This window comes from Cibotium barometz, chromosome 23, assembly GCF_041138505.1.
Source record: "Cibotium barometz isolate CiBa-2024 chromosome 23, ASM4113850v1, whole genome shotgun sequence".
In the NCBI taxonomy this organism is placed as follows: Eukaryota; Viridiplantae; Streptophyta; class Polypodiopsida; order Cyatheales; family Cibotiaceae; genus Cibotium; species Cibotium barometz.
Genome location: NC_141068.1, coordinates 24,332,697 through 24,352,435, shown reverse-complemented (window position 1 = coordinate 24,352,435; position 19,739 = coordinate 24,332,697). Strand labels below are relative to the sequence as shown.

The window sequence follows — 19,739 nt, the reverse complement described above, 5'->3', positions numbered from 1 at the left end:
CCCTCTGAAAACTAATGTCGGGACTCCACAAGCCCAACCAAATCCAAATCCCAATCCTTCAAGCCCTAGAAGTACCACTGTGCCCTAGGCACGGTCACGGACACACTTGACCACAATCCAGAATCCTCACACAAAGTAAGAGAAAGAGGAACATTCACAGTAGTGGTAACTGAAGTAGTAGTAGCCTCCTCAATAGCATCACACAGCATAGAAGCAGGCTCCTCCATACAAGGCAAAGGGACCAGCAACACATCCTGGTCACTGGTTGACGAAGAAAGAGTCAGAGGCGAAGCAATAGGAGACAAATGCCCCTCAGAAGCTGTGAGCAAAGATATCCCACTGTCTTCCTCGAAAACATTACCAGAGATATCATCCTGGCAAGGAGAAGTATGCACAGAAACTGAAGGCAAGGCAACAGGAGAAACAAACTCCTCAGATGCAGTGAGCAAAACTAGCCCACTATCCTTCGTTGCAGGAACATCTCCAAAAGAAGTATCCACAAGATCACTGGCTGCACAGCACCCAGAAGTAGAAACCATTTGCCAATCACACGGGCATCACCATACAAGTCACAAAGCAACTGCCACCATAGAGAGTAGAAGCATCATCAGGAGCATAGATGAAGTGTCGAAGAACCGAATCCTGACAATTCAGGAGGAGAAAGCCATAGATCTGTCCGTCAGTCTTCCTCCACCGACACACATCCTCCGCAGAGACAAGGTCCGACAAGCACCGATTCTTGTACGAGAGAAACTCCATCAAACCATACTCCCTAAGAATAGAAGTAACCTGCAACTTCCATGATTGAAAGTTACCACCATCCAACTTGTCTGCCTCATCTAGGAAATAACAAGAAAGTGGTACGGGAGCCAAATCTGAAGCTGTCATCATTGATCCAACCAATAGGACCAAACCTCATAAGATAAAAAACTGTCCAAATAAGAAAACGCTGATGTAGGTCCCTTCCTCCCACCAAAACGCAGCCCTAAGAGGCTTGACAGCACCCGAAAAATCCTCCTGTAGCAAAAACACATAAGCTTCTGTTGACTATACCTCCAACCTTGAGGACACCAGAAGAGGGAAGTAAAAAATGCAGATTTGATATAGAGAGAAAAGGCAGCCACACAGGGCTTGGAAATATGCTGTAAAAGGGTGCAAAAGGGAAAGGCATCAACTAGGACTGTAGCTTGGACTCTCCTCAAGAAAAAAAAACGCACAATCTCAGAAAAAGAAGTGTCCTCCACAAGTACCAAGGGTGCCACCAAAGCCCGAACCACCACAATCCCCCTCTGCACAAGGGAATGTCCACCGGAAAGGAAAACGCAGCCAAAGAGGGGCTGCTGTCCTGAAAAAACATGCCGCCTAGATTCAAACTGCAAGTAGGAATGAAACACTGATGAAAAAGTTACCTTCTGGCTATAAGCGATGAAGCCAAACTGAAGGAGAACCAACCAGCACAAGCTGTCCAGAAAACGCAGCAAGAAGAAGGCTGCAAATCTGAGAAAAACGTAGAGGTTAAGGGACTGTAAATAGGGCTGAATCTGGGGCAACAGATGGGATCGTTGAACCGGGAACGATGATACCATGAAAGAGTGCACAGAGCAGAAGCAAAAGAGCACTAGAGTGTGCTGAATAGAGAGTGCAAGAGAGAGAGAGAGATATGGAGCAACTATGCTGAATATACTGAAGCAATACAGTCCCAAGCAAGATACACAAGCAGTCTCATAAGTGAGGGAGCAAAAGATAAACTAGGCAAGATACAAGACTGAGAGGCCAGCCCACCTATTTATAGGTGGGGAGTGCTGGCCGACTGGAGACACTGAAGCTGGCCGACTGGAGGACTGAACTGGCCAACTGGGAAAAAACCACACGGGCCGGGAAAAATCCCAAAAAAAATATGTAAAATAGGGGTGGCCAGCCCACAATCAAGGGCCATGCAAAAGGGACCAAAAGGACACCAAACATGGGGCAAAAACTAGGGATGAATGTGTTAACAGGGATGAGGATGCTTGTATATACTTATGTATTAATACCTGATAGTTCTGAGATTCTATGAACAGTGAAGTATGTTATGTTATCCTCTAGGTACTATGATGTGACATGCAAAAGCTCTGGGTAGCTCTAGGTAGTCTTCTTTCAGCCCTAAGCACTGCATAGGAACTCTTGACACAAGAACAATCAGCATAGACACACACACACACACAAATAGCTATACTCATGTAGTACAAAAAGGTACATGATATTGTGGCCTTTGGCCTTCCCAAAAATGAAACATAATACCCAATCTATGACCCAACTCCTTGAGGAGAAAGATCCCCTACAATGACCAATGCTATGCCTTTATAGGCTCTTGCGACAATCAATCAACTGGCCGGCCAGCTCCATGGATAACAATATTTATATATGCTGCCGTCTCAAATTGCAAGCTCTTGTCCACCTGGCCGACTAATGGTCCTTGTCCACCTGGCCAACTAATGTCCTTGCCCACGTGGAGGTCTTCTACATAAATCCGAGCCCTAATCTAATGTTTATCTGTTGCAAATCAAGGATTAGCATGTCCATGTGCATGCACATGACATCCTCTCCTACTAAACTTGATGACGGGATTCCAACCTTGACCTTGTTCTGTCATCATCCTCCGTCTCCACATATGGTCTCCCATACTTGGCATCCTTCCCTTCCTGGCAACCTTTTCACTGAATACCTTGCCCTGTCTTTGATTCAACACCAAATCTGGTGTAGAGATCTATGCATCTCTTCCACTTTGTCCCCTTGCCTTCTTGCCGTGTCCCTAAACACAAACATGAATCCTTCTTCTTGAAACTGATCCTAGCACCCTTGGCTCCATCCCTTGCATGAACTTCATCCCTTGGAGTGCTCCATAAAAGCTTTCTAGGGCAACCCCAACTGGATATCAACTCTCATGAAACCCTCCCCTTGGGCTTTCCTAACACCAACCAGCTTTTGGAGGTCTTGACACATGCTGAGTTACTCTCCTTGGACCTGTGCACTTCTTCTGGAACACCAACAGCACTTAGCATAGTTGAGCCTAATACTCTGATACCACTGTGACATCTGGGTAGTCTTCTTTCTATTGGCATATACTACATATGGTTGTAGTGCCACATGTGAATAGGGCATAACTAGGGGCACTTTTTCCCTTTGTGTTTTTCCCCCTGGCACACATGGTGTCAAAGGAAACCTTTTTATTATTGTTGTACTTTGATATTATATGTGGGTTGACTTCTCAACTCCACACACATTCCAATGCAATCCACATCATTGCATCTCCATCTATCACCATATCTGTGATCTGTGTACCTGTTCCAGCTAAGGGTAGGTCGCCCAAGCTCAAGGGGCAGGCCTAGGATCAAGCTTGTAGAGAACCAGGGTACCTGGCACTTGGGTAGGTCCCTCGTTTATAAAGGTACGCCGGTGATTGCTTCTCTAGATGGAAGGCTGGAGTTTGCCCCGCTGCACCTAGGGATTTAAATCTCTTGCTTGGTATCAGTCACGGGCAAGGAGATTCATTAACATCAACAATAATGTTGAAAGTTATACTCATTGCATTGTTAATTAAGTGCTCCAAGCTACACGCTGCCCGTTACACAAACAACAACTAATGCTTTTTCCCAAAAATCCTAGAAAAGCTAGAGGGGAATGCAAATGTGCAAGGCTGTTTGGAAGATCTACGACCACTAGATTTCCATCATGTACATGTGTGGTACAGGAGTGTACATGTGTGAGCATGTGGGAAGAGACCGCAGTGGCTGTAGTATTGACAACACATTGTCTAGAGATGAATCTAGAGATGAATAAGAATGCTGATAATCATCTAGGAGGATAAGTGTTGACACCAACGATTATCCTAAGATGTAACACACCACAAGACTGAATCCTCGCATTAATCCATGTACGTATTTGCAGCATTCTCATTTTCTATAACCTATGAGCAAACAATAGAACAAGCACAATTGTCGAGAAGATGCAGAGAGTTTACTTTAGAAAAGAAAGAGCCACAAAGCTCTGGAGCCCGGTACCACCTTGTCGCAACATAGTCCTGCATACAATTTGTTACAACGCCTATGTCAGTCAAATCTGGTTCAACTAAAAGAAGTACTGCTAAATATAGCAGAGAATGTCTCTAAGTTAAACAACCCTGTAAAACTTGTCCCGCACTGTCGGCTATACCGTCCAAAATATTGCAGTCGGGGTGTCCTGAAAGGCTACACGAGCTAAACCGAAATCGCAAATCTTGAGCTTGCAGTCAGCATTAGCCAGTATATTCTTCGGTTTCAAGTCTCGATGAAACACATTAGCTGCACAACCACTAGCTTTCGTCATATTAGCCTTTCAAAATAATACCTAGAACTCTGAAAACATATAATAAAATCTAGGTTTTGAGGCAATGAACACCTTGACGCAAGATGATCTAGGCATTCAAAAATTTTGCCACAATTGAACACCAGGAGCTCATGTTAGGCTCCTTAAGATGCTGAGTTAGAACCAAAAAATAATAAATGGCCACTTCCACACCAGCATGCCCAAAAAATGGCTAAGCCCCCCAACAATGCCAGATTAGAACCACAAAGTGGCTTAGGCCACTTACACATAGCATACCGATCACATTTGCCCAAAGAATTAGATGAGTTTTGGCCAGCATCTCTGTAATGTGTAAGAAGCCTAAGGGTATTGACTAGGCCTTAATACAAGCAGTTGGCTCCTGCGACCAGGTTTACCTGTGCCTAATGCTGCTGGCATCAACTAGGAGCTCATGTTAGGCTCCTGGAGACGCTGGGTTAGAACCAAAAAATGATTAACGGCCACTTCCAGCCTAGCATGCCCAAAAAATGGCTAAGCCCCCCAACAATGCCAGATTAGAACCACAAAGTGGCATAACATGCCAATCACATTTGCCCAAAGAATTAGATGAGTTTTGGCCAGCATCTTTGCCTATCAATGGCTTTGCGAGGGAGCCTGAGTTGCTGTAATGTGTAAGTAGCCTAAGGGTACTCACTAGGCCTTAATACAAGCGGTTGGCTCCTGTGACCGGGTTTTGTTATAGCTTGATTGGCTTGCAACCTGTACCTAATGCTGCTGGCATCAGCCACTTAACCAATGAACTAAGGCTGATTATGCACAGCCAGGGCAACCATTCCCACCTAGGATGGCCGCCTTGGCCGGGGGGACCCAAATTGCATAAGGTTGCCTAAACAGTGGAAGGCGAACAGCAGCCAACAGACATTCCCCTTACACTAACACGCTATGACTTTGCCTTCGGTTGCAGTACATCGCACACCATTTGCATTAAGTTGATGGTGGAAGCCCCACTGATCCTGGATGTTGCCCATCGAATTCTGAAACATCATTCGCATCTCCATGAAGGGTGGCAGGCACTCATTCAGTGTGTAACAGGGCTAAGGTCTGCTAGTGAAACACAATGTGGCTGCACCTTGAAAAATCCCTGAAAGCACATGGCAAAGTGTGACTGTAACATGTTGAAACCCACCTGTGTGGATGTATTTCAAGGCTCGTAAAAGCTGGTAAAGAAAGAACTGATAGTGCTCAGGGGTCAAGTCATCATTTGCCTTGATAACCTGATGCAGGTCTGACTCCATCAGTTCGAAAACAACATAGATATCCTTGAAATCCCGTCCTGAGGGTGGAAGCATGATATGTTTGATTTCCACTATGTCAGGATGCCGTAGGAGCCGGAGCAGTTTTACTTCTCGAAGGATCCGTGTGGCATCAGAGACGTGTTCGAAAATGTCATTGATCCTCTTAATGGCCACCCTTTCGCCGGTGTGCATATCCAGGGCAGAGCAGACAATGCCATAGCTACCCTTCCCTATAATCTCCTGAATTTTGTAGCGATTAGCGTCACCATACTCTGTAAAGAACTCAGTTTCTGCATTGCTCTGCAGAACATAATCAATCAGATCTCAACATATACTTACTGTAGACTCAGACTAACAAAAAGTGATATAAGCTCATATGCTTCAAATCACTAGAAATGAGTAGAAGAGAGAGAGAAAGAGAGAAAGAACCCAGCACAACACTGTCTCACCTTGCAGCGTTGATCAGCAGGTTTCATTTTTTTTTTCTGCTAACTCCTGAAACTTTAATCTTCCTGCAAGATTAACCTTGCACCAAAACCACCTGTTTAACCTCTTCCCCTCCTGTAAACCTAAACTTCTGTTAGCCCTGATGTCTCTGTAATCCTGAGCTTTCATAGATGGCACCAAATCCACCTTCTTAATCTCAAACCTGAAAATAACTGACCTCCAAAAACAACTGATTTTTCATAATGAGGCCTGATACCAGATCCACCAATTCCATTTCAAGCTTGAAAACCCTAACCCCGCATCACGGTGTCATCTTCTTCCTGATCAATCGAGGGCCTGCAAATCCTAATATCCCAAGGCACCTTTGCTGAGAAGCTATCTTCCTGCTAACACTCACAGCCTGTAAATCCTAATGTCCCAGGACACTTTTTCTGAGAAACTTTCTTCCTGCTTAATGTCAAAGCCTGCAAAACCTTATACCTCAGCGTAACAAGCCCTCAACAAGAAACATTGACACCTTCAAACTGCCATGAGTCAGAATCTGCCTTCGTGCTCGATCCGAAAATTCTTAGAAGGCGATCATTGCGGAGCTCTCACAGGGAGCCCATGTCTAACTGATTGGGAGCTGGAGCGAACAACGTGTAGCGCGCAGGGAAGGGGAGAGGGTTAACGCCATGGACTGAGGAGAAATCAAGTAAAATTAGGGTTACAAACAGGGAAGCTTGAAAGGGGGGCAGCTATGAAGGTATGGGAAAGTAGGGTTACATAGAAGGGAAGCTGGAAAGGAAGGCGAGTATGGAGATATGGCAAATTAGGATTAAGGAATGAAAGGTGAGAACAGCCTACGTAGATCTGATGACAAGGTAGGACGACCGTTGTGGGGGTGGGTGGTGGTGGTGTGTAAAGAAGGAGAGAGAGAGACACAGAGAGAGAGAGAGAGAGCTTTCTGGGCACACCCACACACACACGGAGGAGCGTCAAATGGAGCAGGTGAAAGTTGTTCAAGTTGTTGGTGGGCGATAGATACCCTTCAAGAGGACTTCATAGGTTGTGAGAGAGTGCTCTTGGTGGTGGTGGGCTAAAGACATCTCGAGGCAAAGGTTAGTGTATAGACATGTTGGAGAGGCTTGTTTGTTGTCAATCAATTATTATTCAGCCAAAAGAGCAAAGTAGAGCTTTGGACACATGGTCCTTTTTGTCCCAAAAGAATACGATTGGTCCTCAAGTATTTCGATCACTGTAGAGAGATAGAGTGGAAGGTTATTTGTAAGTTTCTGCAAGTTTTACCATGGTACACAAAAGAAAATGTAGAACACTACAAGTCATGGAAGATGCCATTGAAACTCGCTCTTAGAGCGTGAGGGACTCGTGGTGTTTGTCAATCAATTATTATTCAGTCAAAAGAGCAAAGTAGAGCTTTGGACACATGGTCCTTTTTGTCCCAAAAGAATACGATTGGTCCTCTAAAGTATTTTGATCACTTTAGAGAGATAGAGTTGAAGGTACAAAAGAAAATGTAGAACACTACAAGAGGACATCAGTCATGGAAGATGCCATTGAAACTCGCTCTAAGAGCGTGAGGGACTCGTGGTGTTTTTGCAAGTTTTACCATGGTACACAAAAGAAAATGCAGAACACTACAAAGAGGACATTGGTCATGGAAGATGGCATTGAATCTCGCTCTTAGAGCGTGAGGGACTCGTGGAGTACCAAGTTTTTCAAGCCTCGAGCAATAAGGTCTTTAGAGTAGAGATCCTTTAAACCTCAAAAAGGCAAGGAACGACTTACATGAAGTGCAAGATCTCATTCATGGCAAAGTGAGCATACACTAAGTCTAGTCTCACTACCAAAGCAAAAGTAAAAGCTTGGAAGGAATGACCATGTTTTAATTGCATGGGCAAACACCAATGGAAAGACTCTCCTACACAAACTCCAAAAGTGTCATCCCTCCTAAATGGTGTTAACTGTAATAGACACTTGTAAGGGGGAGGAGTCAAAGCTAGGCATGGTAAGTGACACTCTAAAACCTTATCCTCAAATGCTCTCTTAGATTTTTTCACTTACAATAAAGAGATTTTACTACCATGTGTGGATGTGTTATTGCTTTGTGAAACTCATGTTATTAGTTTCTAGAAATAGAATTAAATATGAGGAGGGGCTTGTGGAAGGAAAACAAATCAAGCTTTTGTTTGACACTAAATCCACTCATAATGTAATCAATTCTTAACTTATAAAGAAGTCCAAGTTGAGACACAACCTGTCATTATCGCACATTATGTCATTTCTTAATTTGTGTCGCTTAGCAATGCTTGCAACCTCAATCTAGGCCGAAAAAACATTCACACTCTTGTAGGGCTTATGTTCTCTTCTTTCACTTGCATCGCCCCCCCCCCTTGCATGTGACCATGGAGGACAACAAGAATCTATACATCAACTAATAAACTGATCCTTCTTTATTTGTTGGTGGGTGCGTATCATGGGCGAGAGGCCATTGGTTGTTATTTTAATATGTTTTTAAATAAATATATATAGTAGAACGTGGGTGACGTACACGCATGCACTCATTCATATATATATATATACGTACATACATGCATACATACATATACACATACATACATATACACATACATACATACATACATATACATATATATATACACATACATATATATATATATATATATATATACACACACACACACACACACACACACATAAATGTGTGTGTGTGTGTGTGTGTGTATATATATGTATGTATACACACACACACACACACACACATAAATGTGTGTGTGTGTGTGTGTATACATATGTATATACACACACACATAAATGTGTGTGTGTGTGTGTGTATATATATATGTATATACACACACACATAAATGTGTGTGTGTGTGTGTGTGTGTGTGTATATGTATATATATATACATATATATACACACACACACACACACACACACATTTATGTGTGTGTGTGTGTGTGTGTGTGTGTAGGAGAGTGGACATCATTGGAGGAGCAGCTCTAAACCTAAGGGACACAAATGAGAATGTTTGTATCAAGCCAAGTTGTCAATATATGTATCTAAATCTCTTCCTCTAACATAATATTATTTTACAAAAAAAAAATGCATACTGTTGGACAATGTTGTCAAAGTGTATGTTAGTTGATGTTGAAGCATGTGTCTAAATGGACTATATTGAAGCATTATTACACTCTCTAAAAACAATCATCCCACATGCATTAATATCAAGAATGTGTCTCCCTGCATAATAGGAGAGAGAGAGAGAGAGAGCTCTAAATTCGACATTGTAAAAAAGACTTATCATTCATACCATCACTAAGCGATGCATGTGAGGTCCCCCTGTTCCCACCAAGCAACGGATTCGGGTACCAGCAGCGGAAGTAGCACTTCTCGCGCGGGACAGGGGTCCCACATTCGGGGCCTCGTCCACGGATATCCGGACAAGAGACTAATCCGTCGGTTTTTCCAAAACCGAACCCGGAAAAACTTCCCTTACCGGAAAGCACGGGCAATTCCACCAGGATAATTTTTTTTCTCTAACGAAGACAAGATCATTTCTGATCAAGCTGATCCAATTGTATCTTCAAGATACTAGATCAGATCAAGGAAGAAACTTGCACTTGGATCATTGGGATCAACGCTTTTTTCCCCATTCAAGAGGCACAGCCGTTGATTCCTATCCATAGAACAATTACTGTCCGGGATTTACTTTATCTATCGTATTAACAAAAGTTGAGTCTCGATTTACGGATCCATCAGTCCAGCCTAACCCCATCTGATCCCATGGGTTAGCCAACCGCCCAACCACTGTAGTGATGGGATCCAATTTGGAATTTGGTTAGGTTTTGTCCCGGGTACCAAGGAAAAGAGTTCCAAGGCCCCCTAGCCGGAAGTTCATGCAAACATAAAATTAGGCACACCACTTACACACCCAATATGAAATTGCCTTATTCTTAGCATCAGCTAACTTTAAAACAATCCTTTAATGAAACCATAGTACCACTGATCACAGTCTTCCAAATTATCCGGTTGATTCTCAAATTTCACATCATTCCTTCATCATCAGAGTATCTATGGCATCATTGGCAACTAGAACGCTCACCACCTGTCCACTCAGAGGCCGTTTCCATAGTTCCTAGCCCATAATACTCGGCAATATAATCATTTATCAAGATGGACTCTCGTTGAAGATCAGCAAGATCAACCAACAGATCCATATAAAAGAGCCATGGACTCATCCGTTGAGGACCAGCAAGGTCAGTCAACCAGATCCATGCCCGGTTTCACAAAACAACTCTTACTCCTTGTTCCAATATCTTCCTCGACGCACGCGTGGGTATCCTAGGCGACCTAGAGCCCGAGCACCGTATGGTCAGCACCCTCTAGGATCCTTCGCAGGTGACCTAGCGCTTCACTCATAGGCCGCTTCCTTGGTCCCTCATCCACCGTACCGGAAGCTCACCATTTTAATCGAACCGAGGCTGGTCAAGACCTCGGTCGACCTTGCTACGCGAGACGTCCTCCATTGACTCTCCGTCAGCAGTTGCAACTTTATCAGTTAGGTCTCCACGACCTTAATCACAAGACGGTCAAAATGCTTCCCCAGCATTCTTGACATAAAACAGCCATTTACAAACAGCATTTACAAACAGTTTACAAATACAGTTTCTATATTAACTCTCATTTTTCCACATTGTTCCTCATTAATCCACATTACTTATTCCACATTCCATTTATATGTGTACTCATCCAATCACCTCATTTTCCATCTCTTCACTTCAAATTCCTTCACATCACATATCATATATTCACATCCATATCCACATCCATACATCCACATCCATATCCACATTCACATCCATACATCCACATCTACATGCTTATCTCCATTTTCACATCTTCATTTATACATCCACATCCCATATCCACATTCATACATACACATCCATATCCACATCCATACATCCACATCCACATCCACATTCACATCCATACATCCACATCTACATGCTTACCTCCATTTTCACATCCTCATTTATACATCCACATCCCATATCCACATTCATACATACACATCCATACATCCACATCTACATCCACATACATACATACATCCACATCCACATTCACATTCACATACATCCACATCCACATTCCCATACATCCACATCTATACATCCACATTCCACATTCACATCTATACATCCACATCTACATTCACATTCACATACATCCACATCCCCATTCCCATTCACATCTATACATCCACATCTACATCCACATACATACATACATCCACATCCACATTCCACATTCACATCTATACATCCACATCTACATCCACATTCACATACATCCACATCCACATTCCCATTCACATCTATACATCCACATCCATTCACATCTATACATCCACATCTACATCCACATTCACATCTATGCATATATATCTTCATGCATATATCCATTTTCACGTTCATACATCCACATCTACATGCTTACCTCCATTTTCACATCCTCATTTATACATCCACATCCCATATCCACATTCATACATACACATCCATACATCCACATCTACATCCACATACATACATACATCCACATCCACATTCACATTCACATACATCCACATCCACATTCCCATACATCCACATCTATACATCCACATTCCACATTCACATCTATACATCCACATCTACATTCACATTCACATACATCCACATCTACATTCACATCTATACATCCACATCTACATTCACATTCACATACATCCACATCTACATTCACATTCACATACATCCACATCCACATTCCACATTCACATCTATACATCCACATCTACATCCACATTCACATACATCCACATCCACATTCCCATTCACATCTATACATCCACATCCATTCCCATCTATACATCCACATCTACATCTACATTCACATCTATGCATATATATCTTCATGCATATATCCATTTTCACGTTCATACATCCACACTCCCATCTCCACATCCACACATCCACATACATACATCCATTTCCACATTCCCATTCATATAACCCCATATACCTTCACATCTAATCTTTACATCACATCCATTCTCGCCCTATCACAACCCATATACATCTTATCCTATCACATACACTTCTTACCTCATCCCCCCATACACATCTTAATTCATCTTATCACCTCCTAACTTATTTCATAAGCATCATATCACACCTCTTATCACATCCTATCACATCTCTTATCTATTTATAGAATACAAGAGAATTCTTACATTTGATATAAGATTTCTTTACACATTTATTTATGAATAAATTCTATTTAAGGAGATTAATACTTTCAAAGTAAAAATCAATCTTTTATGCATCTTCCTATGCATAAATTCATTTTTAATGAAAATGACACTTTTGAATTAAATTTTAATCTTTTATGCATTTTTCTATACATAAATTCAATTTAGATGAGAATGACACTTTTGAATTAAAAAATCAATCTTTTATGCATCTTCTTATGCATAAATTCAATTTGGTAGGAATTACACTTTTAGAATAAAAAAATTTCTCTTATGCATCTAAGTTAAGCATAAAATCCATTTATGAGGAAAATCACACTTTTAGTATAAAAAGAATATCTTTTATGCATACCTATATGCATGAAATTCAATTATGATAAAAGTCACACTTTTATAATAAAATAATCAACTTTTATGCATACCTCTATGCATGAAATCCAATATGATAAAAGTAACACTTTTGATATAAAAATTTTTCCATTATGCATACTTCTGTGCATGAAATAAAAATGGTAAAAATAACACTTTTGATATAAAAATTTATCCATTATGCCTAATATTAAAATTCAATTTCTCCATGATTGTAATGAAATTCTTTCAATTAATCTAGGATGATAATTCCTAGAATATGGTAGGAAGTCCTCTTTTTATGCTTTGAATGAGATTATTTTATGCATAATTTTTATAAAAATTTTGCCATAGCTCCGCTGCTATGACTGATAAATCTCAATTTTTCTAAGGGATAATGCTTATCATTAAGGAAATAATTAAAATGATCTCTAATTGGATTATTAATCCATAATGGATTGAATCATCAATATTCATAAACTAAAAGCATAGAAAAAAACCATTAATTTGGCCTCAAGCATAGCTTAATCTTGGGTTAAGGAAAAGCTTTATGAAAAGCTTGATTTGGATTGAGAACGGGTCATGAGTATGACCATTTCTTGAGTGAGAGAGAGAATTTACATAAGAATCATTAGAATTTAAACATAAATGAAAATTAATTTCAATAGCATTTATTAAATTATGTAACTCTTCACTACTACTATTCAAACTTCAATAGCATTAAAAAAAAACCATACCAATTAAACTTCTCAAGCTTGAGAGGGGTTGAGAAGAGAGAAACATTGAGAAATTATAGAAAGATCAATATTCACTAATTACCTTACAACTTGCTTGATTCTTTGTTCACGGTAGAGGCCCCCAACCAATCAATTGGTTAAGTATGTTGATGGAGCCACTAATGGGGATTGAAGAAAGAGGGAAGCTCCAAAAACTAGTGAATTATTAAATGAATTCACAGTTCTTGACTTAGGTGGAGTAGAGTAATGATGCATAAACACTATATATTTTTCAACAAGGGGGAGGCTTCTATTTATAGGAAAAATTGAGCTCCTAACCAAACAAACTGATTCTAGAATTTTCTAAATCAGTTTGGTCAATATTTGACCATTTTTAGGTCAGTTAAGCTAACTTTTTGGAACTAGACTTAAATGAGGAGAGAGGAGAGATGAAATATCTCAATTTTTATGAGTTTAAAACTCATTCAAGCATGTGAAATATGCTCCTCCTTTAAAGAACTCCCCTTCCTTACATATGTCATATTTTTAATATTGCTCATAGTTTTTTTACTAATAAACCTTGTACATTTTCAACTCTTCATCTTATGTGAAATATGCACCTCCTTTAAAGAACTCCCCTTCCTTACATATGCCATACTTTTAATATTGCTCATAATTTTTTACTAATAAACCTTGTACATTTTCAACTCTTCATCTTATGTGAAATATGCACCTCCTTTAAAGAACTCCTCTTCCTTACATATGTCATACTTTTAATATTGTTCATAATTTTTTACTAATAAACCTTGTACATTTTCAACTCTTCATCTTATGTGAAATATGCACCTCCTTTAAAGAACTCCTCTTCCTTACATATGTCATACTTTTAATATTGCTCATAATTTTTTTACTAATAAACCTTGTACATTTTCAACTCTTCATCTTATGTGAGCATTTACTCATTTTTGGGTATCTTCTTTTCAAATTGGATTTATCTCCTCCCTACACATGGATTGATGCTATTGGCCCATAGGAACCTTAATTGGACCATAATCCAAAAATTTCTGAAAATCTAGACCCTTAGACTAAGGTCCTTTATACACATTTCTAATTAATTCCAATTGCACATTGGAAAGTTCTTTTTTGAATTTCTGTTTCAGGGGAACTTATTTTAATAAGATGAGATAATTTTCTATCTAAAAATATTAAAAATCTGAATATTCTCTCTCTAGAATATTTTCTCTCTCTAGGTTAAAACAGTTAGAAACAAGTCTTTTATATTTCTGAAGAGGGATTGATTATAGAAGAAGATACTAGACATCAAAAAGGGGTTTGGGGGAGGAATCTTACATTCTACCCCACTTAAAAAACGCGAGATGTCCTCATCTCGCAAACTGGGATAATTTCGCAAGATGCACGAATTATGAGACTTAGAGAAAAATTTAAATCAGGATTTAACCACCAAGAAAAAGTCTCAAAGAGAGCAAGATTCAAGATAAGAACAAGATTTAAACTTTATTCATTCTCGGAACTTATACAGTAAAGATAGAAGAACTCTTTACACTTCCATAAGCCCGTCCATCATATGATCACAAAAGCAGCACTCACAAGCTGCACAAGTATAGGGTAACTCATCTATGGGAATGATTCTGCTGGTTATTGCCGCACCTATCTCAGTGGTATGAGGTGATCTAACAAAAGGACCTCTGAGAGGCAAGCCAAAAACAGGGTAAAGGCATATCTTCTCATGAGGAAGAAAACACGCCAATAAGAAGACCCGCTCAGAAAACCCAGGATGCCTTGATCTCATGACGCAGTAGTATCGGGGACCCAAACCCAAGGCTTCAATAACCATGGCCAAGCGGACATTGTTGCGAAAGTGCTGCTGACCCCAGGGTGTTACCCTAGTTATGTCTTGATAGGTCCGCCATTTGGTCTGCGCTACAGAAGTTCCCAAGTGAGGGAAAAGTGAGCGCTCATACTGTTCTATAAAATCCTTCTTCACAGACTCACTTGCGTCTTGAAGGTGAGGAATCATTATGGATAAAACTAATTCTTGTTGCCAAGCCATGAAGGAGATTAGGAAGAAAGGAGATCGATGGGAGTAAGATTACTGTGAGCGACAAGTAAAAGTTACGACTTATATAAAGGAAGGAGCTAGCGTAATTTAGAAGCCAACGGTAGCTTGCCACTGAAGTTTTACCGTCTTTCCATGATTTGGGTTTGGCACAATTTTCTATAGAAGGCATTAAGAACTTTGAGATGAGGAGATAAAAGAAGTTCGTAAGTTAAATCACCTACTTTCTTTGGTCCACAATATCTGGGAGATAACTTCTTATACTTCCCAAGAGATAAAGAACTTCTTTTGGGTCGTACTCGAGACCAAAACCTTGATATCCAAAACATCGATTCTCACTTCTGAACTCGTTGTTCTGAATCCTTAAAACAGGTGGGACTCTTGAGAAGTATTCAGGAAAAAGGTTCTTCCTTTTTTAAACAGAATCTTTCTTTTATTTTAGAGAGGGAATAATTATAAGATCAAAAAGGGAGATTCTTACTCCTGTATATCTCGAAGGCTGGGGGAGAATCTTACATTCTACCCCACTTAAAAAGTGCGAGATGTCCTCATCTCATAAAGTAGAGGACAACTCTTTTTCTTAAGATCCAATTTTATTCTGGGGTTCCTTATATTCTGGTCAACCCAACAGAATACTGGGATAAATATCCCTTAGAACTCATCATTAAATAACAATTCATTCAGATCATATCATTCATATCTTTAACATGATAAAGGTTCATTAGACCGAAAAATTTCCTTCTGAGCATTCCTCCACGGGAATTTCAGTCAAGTAAGTTCTCAATTTGTCATCCCTTAACTTGATCTAACGGTCAAGTGTTAACAGTAGCAATTTGACAGCACAATCCACTAATCTCATAGTGATTTGCTGAATCATTTTCATCATTTATCATTACAGGGACTCGTCCCAATCATCCACCTTGTGGTTTCGCTCAGCTTATTACATTTCAATCCATTTTCAGGGATCATCATTTTTCAATCAGAATCCAAATCAATTCATCGGTTTCCAAACAGAACTAAAAATCATATCAACCACATTCGAAATCATCATCTGGATAGCATTAACGCTTATAATTTCAAGTCTTAGATTTACTCGTATATACTGTCAGTAAAGAGCTGCAGTTATACTCTCGGTATATACGGTAGTCACGGCCCTTGGAATTATAAGGTAAATACCATCATGTCTAGGCCTCAAGCAAGTCAGGGATTCTATATAATTGCGGTACTTCCATCTGAAGACCCAATTACCAATTTACGAATTTCAGTTTGAATATCAAATTGTATGAATTATATCACACAATTACAACCTTTTTTTTGTGCTTCTTGATAAATTTTTGACATATTTGGTTTCTCAGTTGATCTTTATTAGCCAAATGCTCTGATACCAACTGTGAGGTCCCCCTGTTCCCACCGAGCAACGGATTCGGGTACTAGCAGCGGAAGTAGCACTTCTCGCGCGGGACAGGGGTCCCACATTCGGGGCCTCGTCCACGGATATCCGGACAAGAGACTAATCCGTCGGTTTTTCCAAAACCGAACCCGGAAAAACTTCCCTTACCGGAAAGCACGGGCGATTCCACCAGGATAATTTTTTTTCTCTAACGAAGACAAGATCATTTCTGATCAAGCTGATCCAATTGTATCTTCAAGATACTAGATCAGATCAAGGAAGAAACTTGCACTTGGATCATTGGGATCAACGCTTTTTTCCCCATTCAAGAGGCACAGCCGTTGATTCCTATCCATAGAACAATTACTGTCCGGGATTTACTTTATCTATCGTATTAACAAAAGTTGAGTCTCGATTTACGGATCCATCAGTCCAGCCTAACCCCATCCGATCCCATGGGTTAGCCAACCGCCCAACCACTGTAGTGATGGGATCCAATTTGGAATTTGGTTAGGTTTTGTCTCGGGTACCAAGGAAAAGAGTTCCAAGGCCCCCTAGCCGGAAGTTCATGCAAACATAAAATTAGGCACACCACTTACACACCCAATATGAAATTGCCTTATTCTTAGCATCAGCTAACTTTAAAACAATCCTTTAATGAAACCATAGTACCACTGATCACAGTCTTCCAAATTATCCGGTTGATTCTCAAATTTCACATCATTCCTTCATCATCAGAGTATCTATGGCATCATTGGCAACTAGAACGCTCACCACCTGTCCACTCAGAGGCCGTTTCCATAGTTCCTAGCCCATAATACTCGGCAATATAATCATTTATCAAGATGGACTCTCGTTGAAGATCAGCAAGATCAACCAACAGATCCATATAAAAGAGCCATGGACTCATCCGTTGAGGACCAGCAAGGTCAGTCAACCAGATCCATGCCCGGTTTCACAAAACAACTCTTACTCCTTGTTCCAATATCTTCCTCGACGCACGCGTGGGTATCCTAGGCGACCTAGAGCCCGAGCACCGTATGGTCAGCACCCTCTAGGATCCTTCGCAGGTGACCTAGCGCTTCACTCATAGGCCGCTTCCTTGGTCCCTCATCCACCGTACCGGAAGCTCACCATTTTAATCGAACCGAGGCTGGTCAAGACCTCGGTCGACCTTGCTACGCGAGACGTCCTCCATTGACTCTCCGTCAGCAGTTGCAACTTTATCAGTTAGGTCTCCACGACCTTAATCACAAGACGGTCAAAATGCTTCCCCAGCATTCTTGACATAAAACAGCCATTTACAAACAGCATTTACAAACAGTTTACAAATACAGTTTCTATATTAACTCTCATTTTTCCACATTGTTCCTCATTAATCCACATTACTTATTCCACATTCCATTTATATGTGTACTTATCCAATCACCTCATTTTCCATCTCTTCACTTCAAATTCCTTCACATCACATATCATATATTCACATCCATATCCACATCCATACATCCACATCCATATCCACATTCACATCCATACATCCACATCTACATGCTTATCTCCATTTTCACATCTTCATTTATACATCCACATCCCATATCCACATTCATACATACACATCCATATCCACATCCATACATCCACATCCACATCCACATTCACATCCATACATCCACATCTACATGCTTACCTCCATTTTCACATCCTCATTTATACATCCACATCCCATATCCACATTCATACATACACATCCATACATCCACATCTACATCCACATACATACATACATCCACATCCACATTCACATTCACATACATCCACATCCACATTCCCATACATCCACATCTATACATCCACATTCCCATACATCCACATCTATACATCCACATTCCACATTCACATCTATACATCCACATCTACATTCACATTCACATACATCCACATCCCCATTCCCATTCACATCTATACATCCACATCTACATCCACATACATACATACATCCACATCCACATTCCACATTCACATCTATACATCCACATCTACATCCACATTCACATACATCCACATCCACATTCCCATTCACATCTATACATCCACATCCATTCACATCTATACATCCACATCTACATCCACATTCACATCTATGCATATATATCTTCATGCATATATCCATTTTCACGTTCATACATCCTCATCTACATGCTTACCTCCATTTTCACATCCTCATTTATACATCCACATCCCATATCCACATTCATACATACACATCCATACATCCACATCTACATCCATATACATACATACATCCACATCCACATTCACATTCACATACATCCACATCCACATTCCCATACATCCACATCTATACATCCACATTCCACATTCACATCTATACATCCACATCTACATTCACATTCACATACATCCACATCTACATTCACATCTATACATCCACATCTACATTCACATTCACATACATCCACATCTACATTCACATTCACATACATCCACATCCACATTCCACATTCACATCTATACATCCACATCTACATCCACATTCACATACATCCACATCCACATTCCCATTCACATCTATACATCCACATCCATTCCCATCTATACATCCACATCTACATCTACATTCACATCTATGCATATATATCTTCATGCATATATCCATTTTCACGTTCATACATCCACACTCCCATCTCCACATCCACACATCCACATACATACATCCATTTCCACATTCCCATTCATATAACCCCATATACCTTCACATCTAATCTTTACATCACATCCATTCTCGCCCTATCACAACC

The 19,739-nt window shown here is 40.3% G+C and overlaps 1 protein-coding gene across 2 annotated transcripts in view; it reads right to left on the bottom strand.

Annotated features, from left to right (window-relative positions):
• Positions 1–7,184, bottom strand: part of LOC147625768 (mitogen-activated protein kinase 10-like) — a 45,626-nt gene extending 38,442 nt beyond the window's left edge. For both annotated transcript variants that reach the window (XM_086817322.1, XM_086817321.1), the window contains exons 1-4: positions 6,068–7,184; positions 5,510–5,918; positions 4,192–4,319; positions 4,001–4,060 (exon numbers count right to left, since the gene is read on the bottom strand). In XM_086817322.1, coding sequence (XP_086673448.1) covers positions 4,001–4,060; positions 4,192–4,319; positions 5,510–5,918; positions 6,068–6,094 — 624 coding nt within the window. In that variant the 5' untranslated portion in view covers positions 6,095–7,184. The remainder of the gene's footprint in view (positions 1–4,000; positions 4,061–4,191; positions 4,320–5,509; positions 5,919–6,067) is intronic.
• Positions 7,185–19,739: the final 12,555 nt, after the last annotated feature.